The sequence below is a fragment of the Pterocles gutturalis genome, unplaced genomic scaffold (genome assembly GCF_000699245.1).
Source record: "Pterocles gutturalis isolate BGI_N339 unplaced genomic scaffold, ASM69924v1 scaffold6815, whole genome shotgun sequence".
NCBI classification, from domain to species: Eukaryota; Metazoa; Chordata; class Aves; order Pterocliformes; family Pteroclidae; genus Pterocles; species Pterocles gutturalis.
Window position 1 is genome coordinate 93,739 of NW_010140655.1, and position 14,307 is coordinate 108,045.

Here is a 14,307-nt window from a genome sequence, read left to right on the forward strand (position 1 = left end):
TGTGCTAGCATATTATGGAAATTAGCCAGGAACTTGTGCACTTCAGTAATGCTTGGTTACATGATTTCTGTGTTTTTCTTCTTTTTAGTTAATCTAGTCCTTCTGTTTAAATAAGCTCAGCAGTAAGGCAAAAGCTAGGGTTTTTCTCTGTGTTCTTTCAAATTCATCCCACCAGAAATATATGTGATATGACTCAGCCCAACTGGCTGGCACTCAATAGATCGCAGGAAAGCTGAGAAAGAGAAGTATAAAGATGGTTCAGTGATGAGGGTACCTGGAAGAAAGCTCTGCAAGTCACTTCAGACAACATACTCAGCACCCCCTGGTTTCAGTGAACAGGAGAAGGTCTTTTCACTGGAGTCCAGGAAAAGCAGATAGCAGATTAGCTCTGCTCTCAGGTATATCCCAGAACATTTTAGCTCATTAGATATTCAGATCGTAAATTAGGGATCTCCTTTATGAAAGACAGCATTGAATCAGAAATAGCTATTTTGTGGGCGAAGAGCAGAAAATTCAGTGCTCTAAAATACTTCCACTGTAGCAACAGAGAGCTCGCCTCACTAAATCCTGCTTTGAAGATCCATTCCACAAACATCCAAATGTGAATGTAACCTGGTATCTCTCACTGTAGTGCAATATCAGCAGGACTCAGACAGTGCTAGACGCAGTGCTCATGTGTGCCTCAGAGGTACATACACAAGAGGGACAGGCCAGAAGTAGCTCCAAGGAGTAAAACTGACTCCCAGTGTCACCCCCACTAGTTGCAGTGGATTCTCACCAAGGATTTTGGCTCCATACATCTACTGATAAAAACTAATTTCAAAGAAATTATGACCTATCCTTTTGCATCTACCAGAACCCCAGTGTGCGGAGAAATCATTTTACCCACCAGTGTAGTAAGGCTAATGCTGAGGTGAAATGCAGCAGTTACGCAGTACACAGCAGAACAACATACAACTACAGCTTCAGGGCAGGGTATGAATAAAGCTGAAGCACGCCATTTAAACTGTATTAAAATTACTTGCAGTGTTATCTGGCTGCCTGTAAAGGCTAGTAGTCTGATCTGTCAATAGCTGTGGATTCTGAAGGATCAGGGTAGTTTATATTACTACAAAACTACTTTATTTGGAATATCCTCCCTTCTGCTTTTTCAGCTAACCAGGACCATACATATTTTTCCTTTGAAAAACAAGTTTCCAAAGAGCTTGTGAAGAATTCTCTCCCCTCCTTTTGTGACCAGCTATACGAAAGCCATGCTCCACCTTGAACCATTACAACTGGAGGTACAGCCAACCATATTTCCTTTTCCCTAATTGGACTGCAGATCTTAGTATCCAAGTTTGGGGCAGGCACAAGTTTCCACTTACCTGTCCTTACTTGAAAGAGATGCTCTTTCCAAAAAACTCAGCCACAAGGATATGTACAGAAAGCAAGGCCTAAAGCTTATTCATGGGCCAAACTGAGGAAATGTGAATGACTAACGTCAAGCCATCTTGTTCAGCTTTTTCACAGCTTGTCTCTGTACATCTTATCTAAAAAAGGCTGGAAAGAAATGCTGAAGGCCTGCCATTACTGAGAAAATGTGTTTGTGATGATTACACTAGAGGAAGTGTTTAAGAACGGCTCAGCCTTGTGAAAATAATACCCTGTAACAGCTGCCAAGTCCCAAAGGGGTTTCATCTCCCAACTCCCCAAGTCATGCATGACTTCTATACATCAGTGTCTCCAACAGCTATGCTCATGGATAGGCATTGTCTTTCATCTCTATGGACAAGCCAACACCTCTGTCATTTCCTATTCACCACGGGGTGCTCTGCTCTGTAAAGAGGGTTGTGCTGACCGGGGGGACTGAGCTTTTGAGAAATTTCACTGTTTGTTTTTTTTCCTGCTTTTAAATTTCAGCTATGGGAAACAGAGGACTGGAAAGATATCTGAGCTGTTTTAGGGTGGGAGGAAAAAAAAGAATCAGTGGTGCTCTGGACATGGCAATCACCATCCTGTGGTACCAGGGAGAGTGATCTTTGTACAGATGTTTGACATGCTCAGCTCTGTTTTACACTTCTCATATCCACATCACTCATGAGGTACTCTATTATTAGATGCACCCCCAATGTATGTATTCATTTCCAAAGCAGACTCATTCACACACACATAACACATCCACCCACATGCAGTAATGGTTAGACAGACACAAAGCCATCCAGCAGCCAGTTATTTGGGGTGGGAACAGCTTGCATTAGCTCATGAGGAAGCTTAGCCTTAATTCTACTGAACTAGTAAGGCTGGGAGCTGTGCACTGCTCTCCTGACTGACTGCCGATCTCAGAGCAGGGCAGATGATGTCAAGGCAAATCTTTTTCTGTCTGCAGTGCAGATTTTGCTGTGGGAATTTACTTACAGATGAGGCTTCTAGATCCCCGGTTCAAAAGCAGGAGCCCTAGGCCATACCCACATCTGCAACTGCTAGCCTAAATTCCTGTTTGTGCTGCAAAAGGAGCACACAACCAGCAGAGCTGCCCTTGTTTGGAAGGCTTTAGCCCAATTTCTGATCAATGTAAGTAGACAACAAGAAGCCAGATGAATTTGCCCCATTTCGGTGATGAATCAGGAGCAGACGAGAGAGGAGTGCCCGTGCTGCAAAGAGACAGCAGAGGAGCCCAGTCATAACGCAAATACACACAAGAGAAGCTCTGAACAATGTAATTTTACATGAGGTTTTGCAAAACTGAGGACCAGAAACCTTCCACATGCAGTCAGGGTTGAGCCAACAGTCATTGCCAAATCTGGAGTTTGATTTAAGGATGTCTTTGACCCAGGCATTTGTACCAATTCCCAACGGCGGAACAAGCCTAGTTGCTCTCCAACCACAGCATATGCAGTGCATCACCTGAACCATGGCTGGCATGATCTGAAGCATGCTTGTGTTTGCACAGAAAGCCAAGGGTTACAACAGATTATCTGAAAGATTCAACAGCTGGTGAGCTTAGAGGATGTTTTCTAAAGCTGCCACACCATAGAAAAGGACAGACATCTGCCAGCTCCTGTGCCAGACCTTTCATTCAGGGGTGTTTACTGAAGTCAAGAAGTCACATGTTCCCAAATAAAAGGATAGCACACCTTGCAATACACATGACCAGTGAGGAAAAGATGGAACATTTTCTTTTTAGAGCATCTCCAAAACCCCATGCAGAGGTTGCACAATTCTCATTTATGGACACAAAAGGTACAATTCATCTTGTCTCGCTCCTCTAGCAGGCTTTTTTTCTCTTTTTCCAGCCTGCTTCTAAATGTGCCACACAGTATAGCACCATACAACTAACTGTACAGGCGTTGGTAACCAGCTTCCTTATTAAGACAAAAGAAACAATTATTCAGAAATCACCCAACAGTACATGGATCTACTAATTTTTGTGGTCCTAACAAAAGATGGACAAGACATGTAAGCAAATGTACAGTAGTACACAGAAAAGGATAATCACGAAGAAATTCTCATGAAACTGCTTTGTAGATTTTAACCACACCCTTGCATATGCTCTGGGATCTTCTGTTATGTTAAAATATTTTAGAGTTCTACAGCATTTTCCATGGCCCCTGTCAATACCATCACCCTCTTTTCAAGTTGGAGAAATCAAGGCACAGCATATTCTGTTCAGAAGGGCTCGTAGGGTCAAACCCAGATGTCTGACCTGCTTTCCAGTTTGTCCTTCCATCCATTATACATTGCTTATGATTCAAAGTGTATCTGTAGCTAAATAAGCATGGGAGAATGACACAAATGGGACTGCATTGGTATCAAGGAGAATAGACCAAGATCTGTGGTCTAGACTGGTCCTTTCTCCTCCCTTGCTACAATCCACAGAAAACCAGGGATGGAAAAGAGTATTCCTCTTGTTATTAATAGAACTAGAGCTTGTGCACACATTAGTTCTTTCAAGCAAAGGGGGAAAGATCAAGCATCAAGAATTTCTGCTTAATGAAAGCAGGTTTGCTATCGTTAAAAAAGCTGCATGGAGTCAGTCATCATTATCATTTCTGTTATCATTTTGACTGTTGGGAGAGCTAGTCCAAACCCTGACACTGCCAGGAAACGTCACCTTTGCACTGCTTCACTATGCCTAATGCAACTTCTGCTTCTCCGCAGAGAGCCAAGATGTCACTGTGCTCGCTCAGCCCACACCCCTGTGCTCTGCACCATCCCTCCAGCCTAGTCACTAACGGGGACAGAGGTGAGAGAACACACAGAGCAGGGTTGGATAATTAGGGGCTTCCACCCTTCTGTCCTCCAGAGACACATACGCACGTGCACATACAACTCCTTTGCAGATGAGACATTGCACTGGGTACCAATGATGTTAGTGCTGTGATGAGTTAGCACCTTGCCCTGAAATCACGCATGAAGCAATGGCTGGGAGGAAGGGACTTATTAACGTGGAGTCCCCGAGTCTTTGGAATGCAGCTGTTATCTCCCTCACAAGCTTCGGAGCGCTGATAACTTCAGAATACATTTCTTTCCCCCACTCAGGCAAATCCAAATGCACTTCACTAGGTTTTCCATCCCCCAAACGCGCAGGGGGTGGAACTGAGCGTTAGAGACACAGAGCTCAGCAGCTCTGACCAGGAAAACTGAATGCCATCAGAATTCCTCTGCATACAGTCTCACTGGAGCTGCGTACAGGGATGAGGAGTTACTCAGTGTACAACTACTGATTTCCTGGCAGTCACAAGAACCCTGAGCACAGCTGTGAAAAGGGAGAAAAAAAAAAAAAAAAGAAAAAAAAAAAAGGAGTTATAGCTCCTACACTAGAGTCAGCTGGCAACCTGCAGCATCTCTCCTGCCTCTAAGCTCTTTAACAATAGATGCATAAACACAGACAACCTCTCCATCCAAAGAGGCAGAGATTTAAATCCTTAATTAGCACATTTGGACGAGTCACCACAAACGAGATTAGCTTTTGCGCATCGCTGGGGAAGTAGTTGTGCCCCTATAATGTCCAAGTGGTGGGCCCTCAAGCTGACCTTGGAATTCCCCTTTGGATGCTCATGTGCTTTGCTCTCACCAGCACTGCCTCCCCTGCTGCATGCAGCATCTCTTCAGGAGTTTTGGTTTTACTACAGGCTGGTGCTAATGCTAGGCACGGGGTGACCATATTTGATGTCAGCCACTGCAAATATGCTGCATGGAATTAATAATTTCAATTTGTAAAGGGACTTCCCAGGTAGCAAACCATTCAATGCAGAAAAGCGGTAGAAAAAAGGTCTCTATAATAGCACCTTGTTAGCCCAGCACACATCTGCGCTCTCTTCTGTGTTTCTGGAGTCCTAACTGCTTTGTCTGCTGACAAAACCCTGGTTTTAGTGCTGTCAGCACTGCAGAGCTGTAGAGCTGCACAGAGGCGAGCTGCGTTCTCATCTGCCTTGTGGCTTCACCAAAAAAATTGCCCACTTAAGCAAGGATACCTGAGCAGTTCTCACTCCTTATCATATATAAAGCAGCTTTGATTTGGAGACCCCAAGAAACCTTGTCCTGACTCATAGGCTGAAAAAGCGACTGTTTTACAACCATCTCACCAAGAAATGCTCAGATAACGTGGGACCGAGTACTGTATTGACGATAGAGGAAGCGGTTACCTAAACATTTCAGAACAGAACTTAAATCAATCCTATTCACCATAATAACTCCGACTCTTTGCAACACAGAGCAAGTAAATCTCATGAATTTATAGGGCACCGCACACCGAAAAGGTAATGATGTCACCAGCCAGGTGCTGCCTGATTTGAAAGACAGTTGTGGATACTACACCTGCATCAGCAGCCACAGGAATGCATGTGGGACACTGAGAACCAATAAAGGGGGAAGAGGACTTGGGTCTCTCCACATCGAAATAAACCCACGCTCTGTTACAAACCAGGGAAGGGACAGAGGAGCATTCGTCAGAGTTGGTGACTGTCTTAATTCTTCCTCTTAGCCTTGAGTTCTGGAAATAGTCTCACGCCTCTGCACACAGGAAGAGCCTGGACCTTGTCCAGCCATAGACCATGTGGTGTAAATATTTAGGGGTGAAACCTTCTGCTCTCACTAGCCACTTCCCTATGGACTGGCCTTTCCCTTACCTCATCAGTGGAAATGGGTTTTTTTGAAGTTCTCAAAGACAGAAAAGGAGTTGGCACCTTTCTTTTTGAGTGACATTCATCTGTAGGTAAATTGATTTAATAGCTTGTTAGAGTGCCAATTAGAACCAACAATAACTCAATTGACCTATAACTGCCTTGGCACCAACACAGCTTTGAAAAATAAGAGAAAGGAAGAAATCTGTGCTCTGGCAGAGATGAGAGCTCAGATAGTTGGTTTCAAGAGCAAACTGAGGGATTCATGGGCTTACTAATGAGATGCTCATAACACGTCAGAAACAAAGACAAATTTCAATGGTTTCAAGCTAAGATGACACTATGTTATCTCCAAACAAAGATCACTCTTTTATCTGTATAATAAATGGATTTCAGTGCAGCATCAGTGACTCCACAGCAGAAAAAATGGAGTGCAACAGAAAACACGAGCACAGTTACCTAACCAGAATAACACTGTATTGAAAACTTGAGTTTACCTGCTTATAGTAGTACTGAAAAGTCCTACACTAAGTCTGTGTGTGTCTACCAATGAACACCTTTAGAAAACACATTTTTCTCTCAGATAAAATCTGTTTCACACTAAGGCTGTAGAGACTGTCCTTCTATACAAATTCATCATTTTAAATGCTTACCTCCAAGGATTTAGATATTTCAAGTTTAAAAAAAAAATTGGTAGGGTTTGTCTAAACATTGGTGGGCTAGTAGTGTCAAAGGATGGAAAGAGGGATAATGTAGAACGGTTCTAAATTAGTAGGCAAAATGATCCATTCTTAAATCAGGAAGGAAAGAAGTGACTGAGAGAACTGAGACTGTTTGAAGAGTCAGAGAACAATAACAACTAAGAATATATAGGAGAGGACACTAATTTGGGGAGGCCCACTCAGAAAAAAACCTGAAGGATAAGGATGGAGACTGGCAAGTGAGGGAACTCGACTAAGTAAAGTGCCAAGCACAACATACTGCAACTAAAACATGGGGTGGGGGGGAGAGAAGAGGCTTTACTAAAAACTAAGGTGAGGTGGAAAACAGTGATCAGACTAAAAGCTTAGTATTGGGACTTAGGACTGGCTAGACAAGAAACCTGCCATGAGAAGCCCAGAAAATGGAGGTGAGGCTGGTGGGATAAAAAGCACAAACTTGAAGTGAAGGATGGGGAAAACAGGTTGGAGAGAGTGGGGCAGAAGGCATCATGCTTAGGTACTGGGGAGAAAACAAGCAGAGAGTTTTAATAAGCAGAGTATATTTCCCTTTGATGTCTGGAGAGTAACCCAAGAATCTGATGCATCATTGTTCCTTTGCTGGAACTACCTGCTACGGCCATAGCTTAATTCAGAGCAGAGGGCAGTGCAGCATATCCTTGAAAAGATCCATACCTGCTAATGAATCCAGAGACATTATTATGATGAGGATAGGGATTGATTTGTTTCTCAAAACCTTAACAACTGTACAAAAGCTCTGTATTAAAAATTAGACTGCAAAGTCAAAAGCTCAGGTTATGAAATTGCAGAACAAAGGTTAGCTGTACACATGTATTATGTTACAGTCATTACATGATTCAAAACTGTTCTTCCCATAGAATTCATGCTTCATTCAAGATAAAATGAAGGGCTTGAGGCAGACATGTGCAGCAAAGAGATTTTCTATAGGAGCCTATTTCTTGCACAATCTGGAAAGTTTGCAATAAAAGAGATAAGGAACTGCAGAATGAGATGTGATGGCTAGGGCAGATGAGCGGTGCCCTGGAGATTCCGTCTCTGCCAAAAAGTTCCTGCAGAGGTGTTAGGCAAATCGCTCAATACGAAACTGTAATTAGAATAATATTCTTAGGTGATGATTAAAGAGAACACTATGTCACTGTTTACAGCTATGATTTTTTTTTTCTGTAACAACAGATAAACTAACAAACATCAGAGGCTTGGGAAGAGGGTGGGTGGGATCGGCATGGCTATTTCTCAGTCTGGCTGCTCACCAGGCTAGTCTAAGAAATTGTCCAAATCAGAATGTCCCAGTCCTCTTAAAACACCCATTGCTCTCAGAACAGGCAGTCATTATCTCTGTGCCTTTGTCTTCTGGGTCACAGCGATGCCTGATTCCTTACTAAGCACCGACAGAGGCAGAGCTCTGAACACAAGGTATGATGTGTAATGCTACATACTCTGCAAAACAGGTCCTCAAATTGACTACGCCAAAGTAATGAATGTTTTTGACCTTAATCTCTGTGAGTCTCTGCGACCTCGCTATAAACTGGGAATGATAGCACTGGTTTCCCACCCAAAGTGTCAGGAAGCTAAACGAACATTTATTGCTATTATGGTCGAGTATTTTATAAGTGCCAAAATAACAAAAAAGCCATGAGGAAATTAACCTGTTTTTTCATAATAAGATCTGAATAAGATGGAATAAATATGGTATGCTATCTTAAAAGGAGAGATGGAGAAAATGTGAAATAGTTTTTCACAAAGGAAGCAGCCCTGTGTGCACTGAATGTGGCATGGGCTTCTGTGAAAGAGGTAACGTGTTAATCTACTGGCAGAGATTTGTACGAAGGACCTGAATTAAGTTTGTGCAGAAAATCTTAATCATAGCACTTCCTTGAATCTCAATGCTTGCTTTAGTATTTATTTATACTCTTTCATCTCATTTTTTGCACATGAACATACATGAAAATAGCATAATACACTGAGGTGTTTCATTTACTGAGGCCTTTCTGTTTTCAAACGCTGCCTTTTGTAGCATCTGAACATGTCTAACAAAAAACTATATCCCCACATTGATTGTCTGGAGTGGGATTTTTTTATTCTCCACCACATGTGAACTAGGGCATGAAGCATGTGATGACATGCCTACAGACATGGGAAGTATGGCTGCACTAGTTTGGTCCCCTCAGTTCATGGTCACAAAGCCATGTTTCTTCTCCTGCAGCCTGAGTCACAGACCACTGAAGACAAGATGCTGTTCAGCGGGATTTGGATTATCCCTTACATTATTCCCGTTTGGATCCCCTCATTCTGCTCCAGCAAAACTGCCCTGGGAATTGGCAGGAAAGTTCTCTGCAGTAAAGACAGCAAGATCTGACGTTAGGAAAGCATCTCCCCTTCCTCAGCTAGCAGTGTCCCCACACTATTTTGAGGCAATTGCCATCAGCAGGAACCAGAAAAGAAGACAGACAAGTCTATGAGCTGCCCACCAATAAACCTGTGCCCAATTTGCACTTTGACAGACACAGTTTCTGCTACTAATGCAACTGTTTCCCAAACCTTTCCCTCTAAGCAGAGGTTTCACTGAACTAGAATTTCAATTTGCTGTACATAAGGCTCACACAATGGGTGGCTTTCATTTTACTGTGCTATGAGCAGTGGGCAAGTCACAAGATGGGAGTTTGCCATTGTGGGCAGGCTCTGAATGTGGACAGGCACGAAGCGAGGCCAGGCCGGCACAAGAAGCAGCATTCTGGGCAGCAGGTAAAGAAAAGGGTGTTATTGTCTGAGAGGAGGGAAACCAACACCCACCTAAACGAACTGCCAAAGTCAGTGAGCAGAGCTGCATGCTTCACAAATTGTTTACCCTTCTAACAAAATAGTGAAAAGCTTACGAATGAAAACAGTCTCCACAGAGAGAGCAGCACTCCATGAGGCACTCTGGAAATCAGTTCTGCTCAGGAGAGTGGAAAAGGCAAATGCACATCCTTCCCATTTTTGCTCAATCCCACCAGTGCTATTCAGTTCAGTATTTAGGACTATAATTAGTAAATCCCACTGATTCCACACGAGGAGGGAGTCTGAATGACACTGCTAACCGGTCTGGAGTAGCATGAAGGCGAGCAAATGATTTTCTTCTTCAGGAATTCCCCTACCTTATCCATTGCACCTGAGCATCTATTCCTTTTGGTGCCACAGAAATCTCCCCAGGTTCCCAAACTCTAGCAGAGGGGGCTCTAGCAGAGGAAGCAAATGACAAAAAGGATCTGTTTGCAGACAGGTACTACAGGTAAGGGAGAACAGTGAAAAGAAAGATTCTAAAATCTGAACTTGGGACTGTTACTGAGTGGAATATTTTCCATTGTTTTCAAGGAGGCAGCAGCTTCTCTTTTCTGTGAAGAAGTTAATAGATTACTGGGCAGTTCTATTTACATCCACTGTTCAGAGTATTTTGGTCCTTCAGATTGTCTGTTCTCAGGGCCTTCTAAAAGCAACATGCTACACTTTTTTTGCAGACAATTCTGGATAGCAGCTACAACCAATATGCTTCAGTCAGCTACAAACTAGGTAGATCATTGTTTGTCTGGAATTTTTTTTATTAAACCAATTGTACTGGATCAATGCTTCCTCTAAGCAATAAATTACGATTCTATCTACCCACTGAAAAAGCTTTCAAAGTCACAGATAAATCTTGATGTAGGAAATACAGTTTGGCTCTGCACCAATCTGCGATCAACCACAGATGCAAATAAACTCAAGCAGCTAGCACATACATCTGTACCTCAGAACAGGAGCTAGCATGCTTATTTTCACTGGAAATTGCTAAGACACCTTTTAAATACTTCTAGAACTAGTCCACTGCATTACTCATGAGTACTTAGGGGCACTGAGTTTAGTTTTTATAAAGGTCATTTGGCGTCTTTTCCCCTCACAATGGACTAAAGGCAGAAATCAACAGAGCAAGGATCTATATTAATTTGCTTTACTCTTGGAGGGTCATAGATTTGCCACTGGAATTAGCCATATTAGATGCTAAAATGATAATTTAATGAGACTATGATGAAAACCTCTATTCTATTCTAAAACAGGAACTCCTCTCACATAGCACAAAGGAGAAGCAACTCCATGAAGTCAGAGGAATTACACCAATATCATTTTGCAGCAGAATCAAGCCCCAGTAAATAGGGATGGAGTGTTCCATTCAAAACTTCATATCCCAAGCTGTACTGAGACAGGAGTCATGAGGTCTGGGGCACTACCAAAACTCCTGGAGATGCACTTCACTCTCAGAGGTGAAACTGTGTTCTCCAAAATAAACCAGAAAACAAGATCTGGGTCTAAATATTTAAATATTAACTTGAAACTTGTACACCAAATGCTACTGCACAGCTTTGGTGACAGCAAAGTTCAGGATAATGGAGACTCATACCTCTTACAAGATCCTAACGCTCCAGAATCTGCACCCATCTGTAACAAGGAGCAATCACGCATTGCATTGTGCTGCGTAATTTGCAAAGCAGAAAATAGAGTCCTTTGGGTCAAGGATATAGCTCTTGCAAATATTTTGATAGTATCTGCTCTTTGGTGCAATCTGCTGCATTTCAGAGGTCAAAAAATGTTATTCATATTCATGCGAGTTGTTTCCAAGACGGATGATTTAGTGGCATTCAGAGAAGGAGGGAATACAAAACCCGAAAAGAATCTGGGAAAGCTCCCACTCTTCTCCTTCAAGGCAGCCATTGTTCATAGGTCCTTTTTCATGCAAGCCTAGGCATTTTCTCTAAGTGGCCTTCATATTCAAAAAGATACGCTGCAAGTGACCTAGAAGCAAGGGTGAACAAAGTTCCCCAGAAAATACACATCATGACCATACAGCAGTGCATCCAACTCCTCCGGCCTCTTTAGCTGTCTCTCCGTACAATCAATACCACTGCCCCATCTGATGTTGATATATAATAGCGGGGAGAAAGCACATATTTGTGTGCTAAGCTTCTAGCACCAATTTAGAAGAAACACAAAGTGGCAAGATATCAGCCTACCTGGAATCTGACACCAAGCAGAGAGTGTCTTGCACCAGGGTACAGATACCTAACTCACTGTCCTTTCTCTGCACAAATGCAAAGCTACAGTCAGGGTAGGATTTTATTATTAATCCTAACAAGTCGTACATGCATTCATATATATCTGCATACATATGAACATCTGAGTGTTAGCAGACTGAGTGTGATCATCTGGCTTGGGAGAGTCTAAGCTTGCCTGCATATTTCATTCCTTTGTGTAAGGCTAGGAGTGGCCCTATAGCCAAGTACCTCAGAAATAAAACTTACCTCATAATTTACTGTGCCATTTTAAGGAATAAGCACTGGTTCTCTAGGAATCTTAAAAAAAAAAAAATAAACTCTTTGGACCATCTCACCTTGGACAAGGTGGTTACCTCAGCTACTGCTACGATCCTGTTACTGAAGTTGGCCAGTCTGGTTCTATGCTGAAAACATAGTCATAAAGGTGGAAGGGAATAAATCTGCTATACAGATACATAAAAAATATGCAAACTGAACACTACTTTTGCATAAATCCAAATACAATCCAAAGATTAAATCCAAAATTCCTTGAGGATGTGACACACAGAGAACACCTTGCTAGAATAGCCCAAGAAAGCACAGTAGTTAGTTTTTAACTCCAGGATTGTGGCAAATAATACAAAAATCTATAGCCGAGAGTATTAAATTAGTTTTGTTCCTTTTAAAGCTAATCACCCTCACATTTTACTGTGTTTGTGAGGTATTACTTGATCAGTCACAACTAGGAGGCAATTTTATACTCCTTCCAATCTGGGTTTGAATAAGATTCTATTTGCAAGGACTATGTATCATGATGTAGCTACTGGAAACCCTCATATGCTCGGTCAGCTGTGCGTTTGGGACACTTGAATGCACTGAATTCAAACGACAGCGCAGTCTTACAATTCACATAGCCTTCTAATAACATTTGTTAATCCAAGCAAATATCAAGGAATCTGTTCAGTGCCCGTGCTGAATCCTCTAAACATGTGGACTGCTTCCTAAGTCCCTGAAAGGTAGTGTCAAGATTTCTGTCTTTGGGCACTCAAATCCACCCTGGAACTCCTTCCTGCAATTATCTTGCTAACTGTATTTTAGGGAATAATGCAAGGTTTCTTGGAGAGTCCAAGAATTCAATAAAATCATGTACTTTGATAGATATGTGTTTGAATAATGTTATTCTACTGTGTGCTTTTAAATGTGAGATGTAAGCCAGTTGTAATTAAAGTTGAAGCAATAAACCTTGGCCATTGATTGCACTAAGTAATTAATTATTGATTGCAGTATTTTACATACATATTGCAGAGGACAATTCACCTGTGCAGTAGGCAAAACTTTACTCAGAAATACCCAAACAGAACCCCTCTGCTATACAGAACTGTACAAAAATTGGCTCTAGGGTTTACAAGTCAATTTACTTATTAACATTCATGGAAATATTGCTGTCTGAGTGAAAGCAAGCCATTACTTTCATAAATACAATGTTAACTATTCCCTTTCCAAACTAATTTTGCAAACAAGGATGACAGATGCAAAAGAGAAAATCTTTATCTGTAAGACTCTGAAGGTGTTAAGTTCCTTCTTTATGAATGCTGTTATCCCCTGCCCATACCAATTCCTGCCAAGCGATGCTGCAGTGAGAAGCCGTACAGAACAGTAGCAACATCCTTCCCTAACTCTTGGGGGAAGGAGAAGGGAGAGGACTTTGAGGTAGGAAAATGGGAATTGAAACATTAATCAGGCAGACCACACATTCTGAACTGGAGATGTAGGACTAGTTAAGCAGCAGACACCACGCTTTTAGCCTAGAGTTGTGCATCAGGTGGCAATATTTTTCCACATTTACACTGAATTTATGGAGAGGCTTTCCCTTATAAAAAGCCAAAGCAAAAGACATTTGTTGGTTTAAAAACACAATTTAAAATTAATAATAGTCTGGGGACACTAAAATTAAGCTTAAATATAAATGAAACCTGCAGATGGTTTGACTGGAGTAGATCTTGGATGTGTCCTCCAGCTCCCCTAACTAGGAAATTAGCAAGGAAAGTTATGTCTGGGTGAGTGCACTGTGCGGAAAGGTCTGAGCTGGCCATGGTAGGGCAAGGGGCAGGCCAGCTGGTTCTGAGAGGTCCAGGAGGGGGGGACTGTACCTGAAGTCGCTGTAGGGATGGATGATCCAGAACCCGGCAGACTTAACCCTTTCCTGCTCCCTCTCCACGGCCTTCTGGCTGCCAAACATCCTCAAGGAGAATTTGTTGACCCCCGGCTGGAGCATGGCCCCGAACTGCCTCTGCATGAAACCAGCTTGGCCCAGCCTCTGCTCCTCATCTGGGGTGATCTGGTCGCACCCTCCACCTCCTTCCACTTTGATGGAGGTAGAGGAGCAAGCCCGGGGGGGCTGCTGCTGGGGCTCTGGGGGGGACG

The 14,307-nt window shown here is 42.5% G+C and overlaps 1 protein-coding gene across 1 annotated transcript in view; it reads right to left on the minus strand.

The window, feature by feature from the left end:
* Positions 1-14,307, minus strand: part of LOC104469298 (potassium/sodium hyperpolarization-activated cyclic nucleotide-gated channel 4-like) — a 99,512-nt gene that overhangs the window by 84,786 nt on the left and 419 nt on the right. Inside the window, exon 2 of the mRNA XM_010083753.1 lies at positions 14,034-14,300. Coding sequence (XP_010082055.1) covers positions 14,034-14,300 — 267 coding nt within the window. The remainder of the gene's footprint in view (positions 1-14,033; positions 14,301-14,307) is intronic.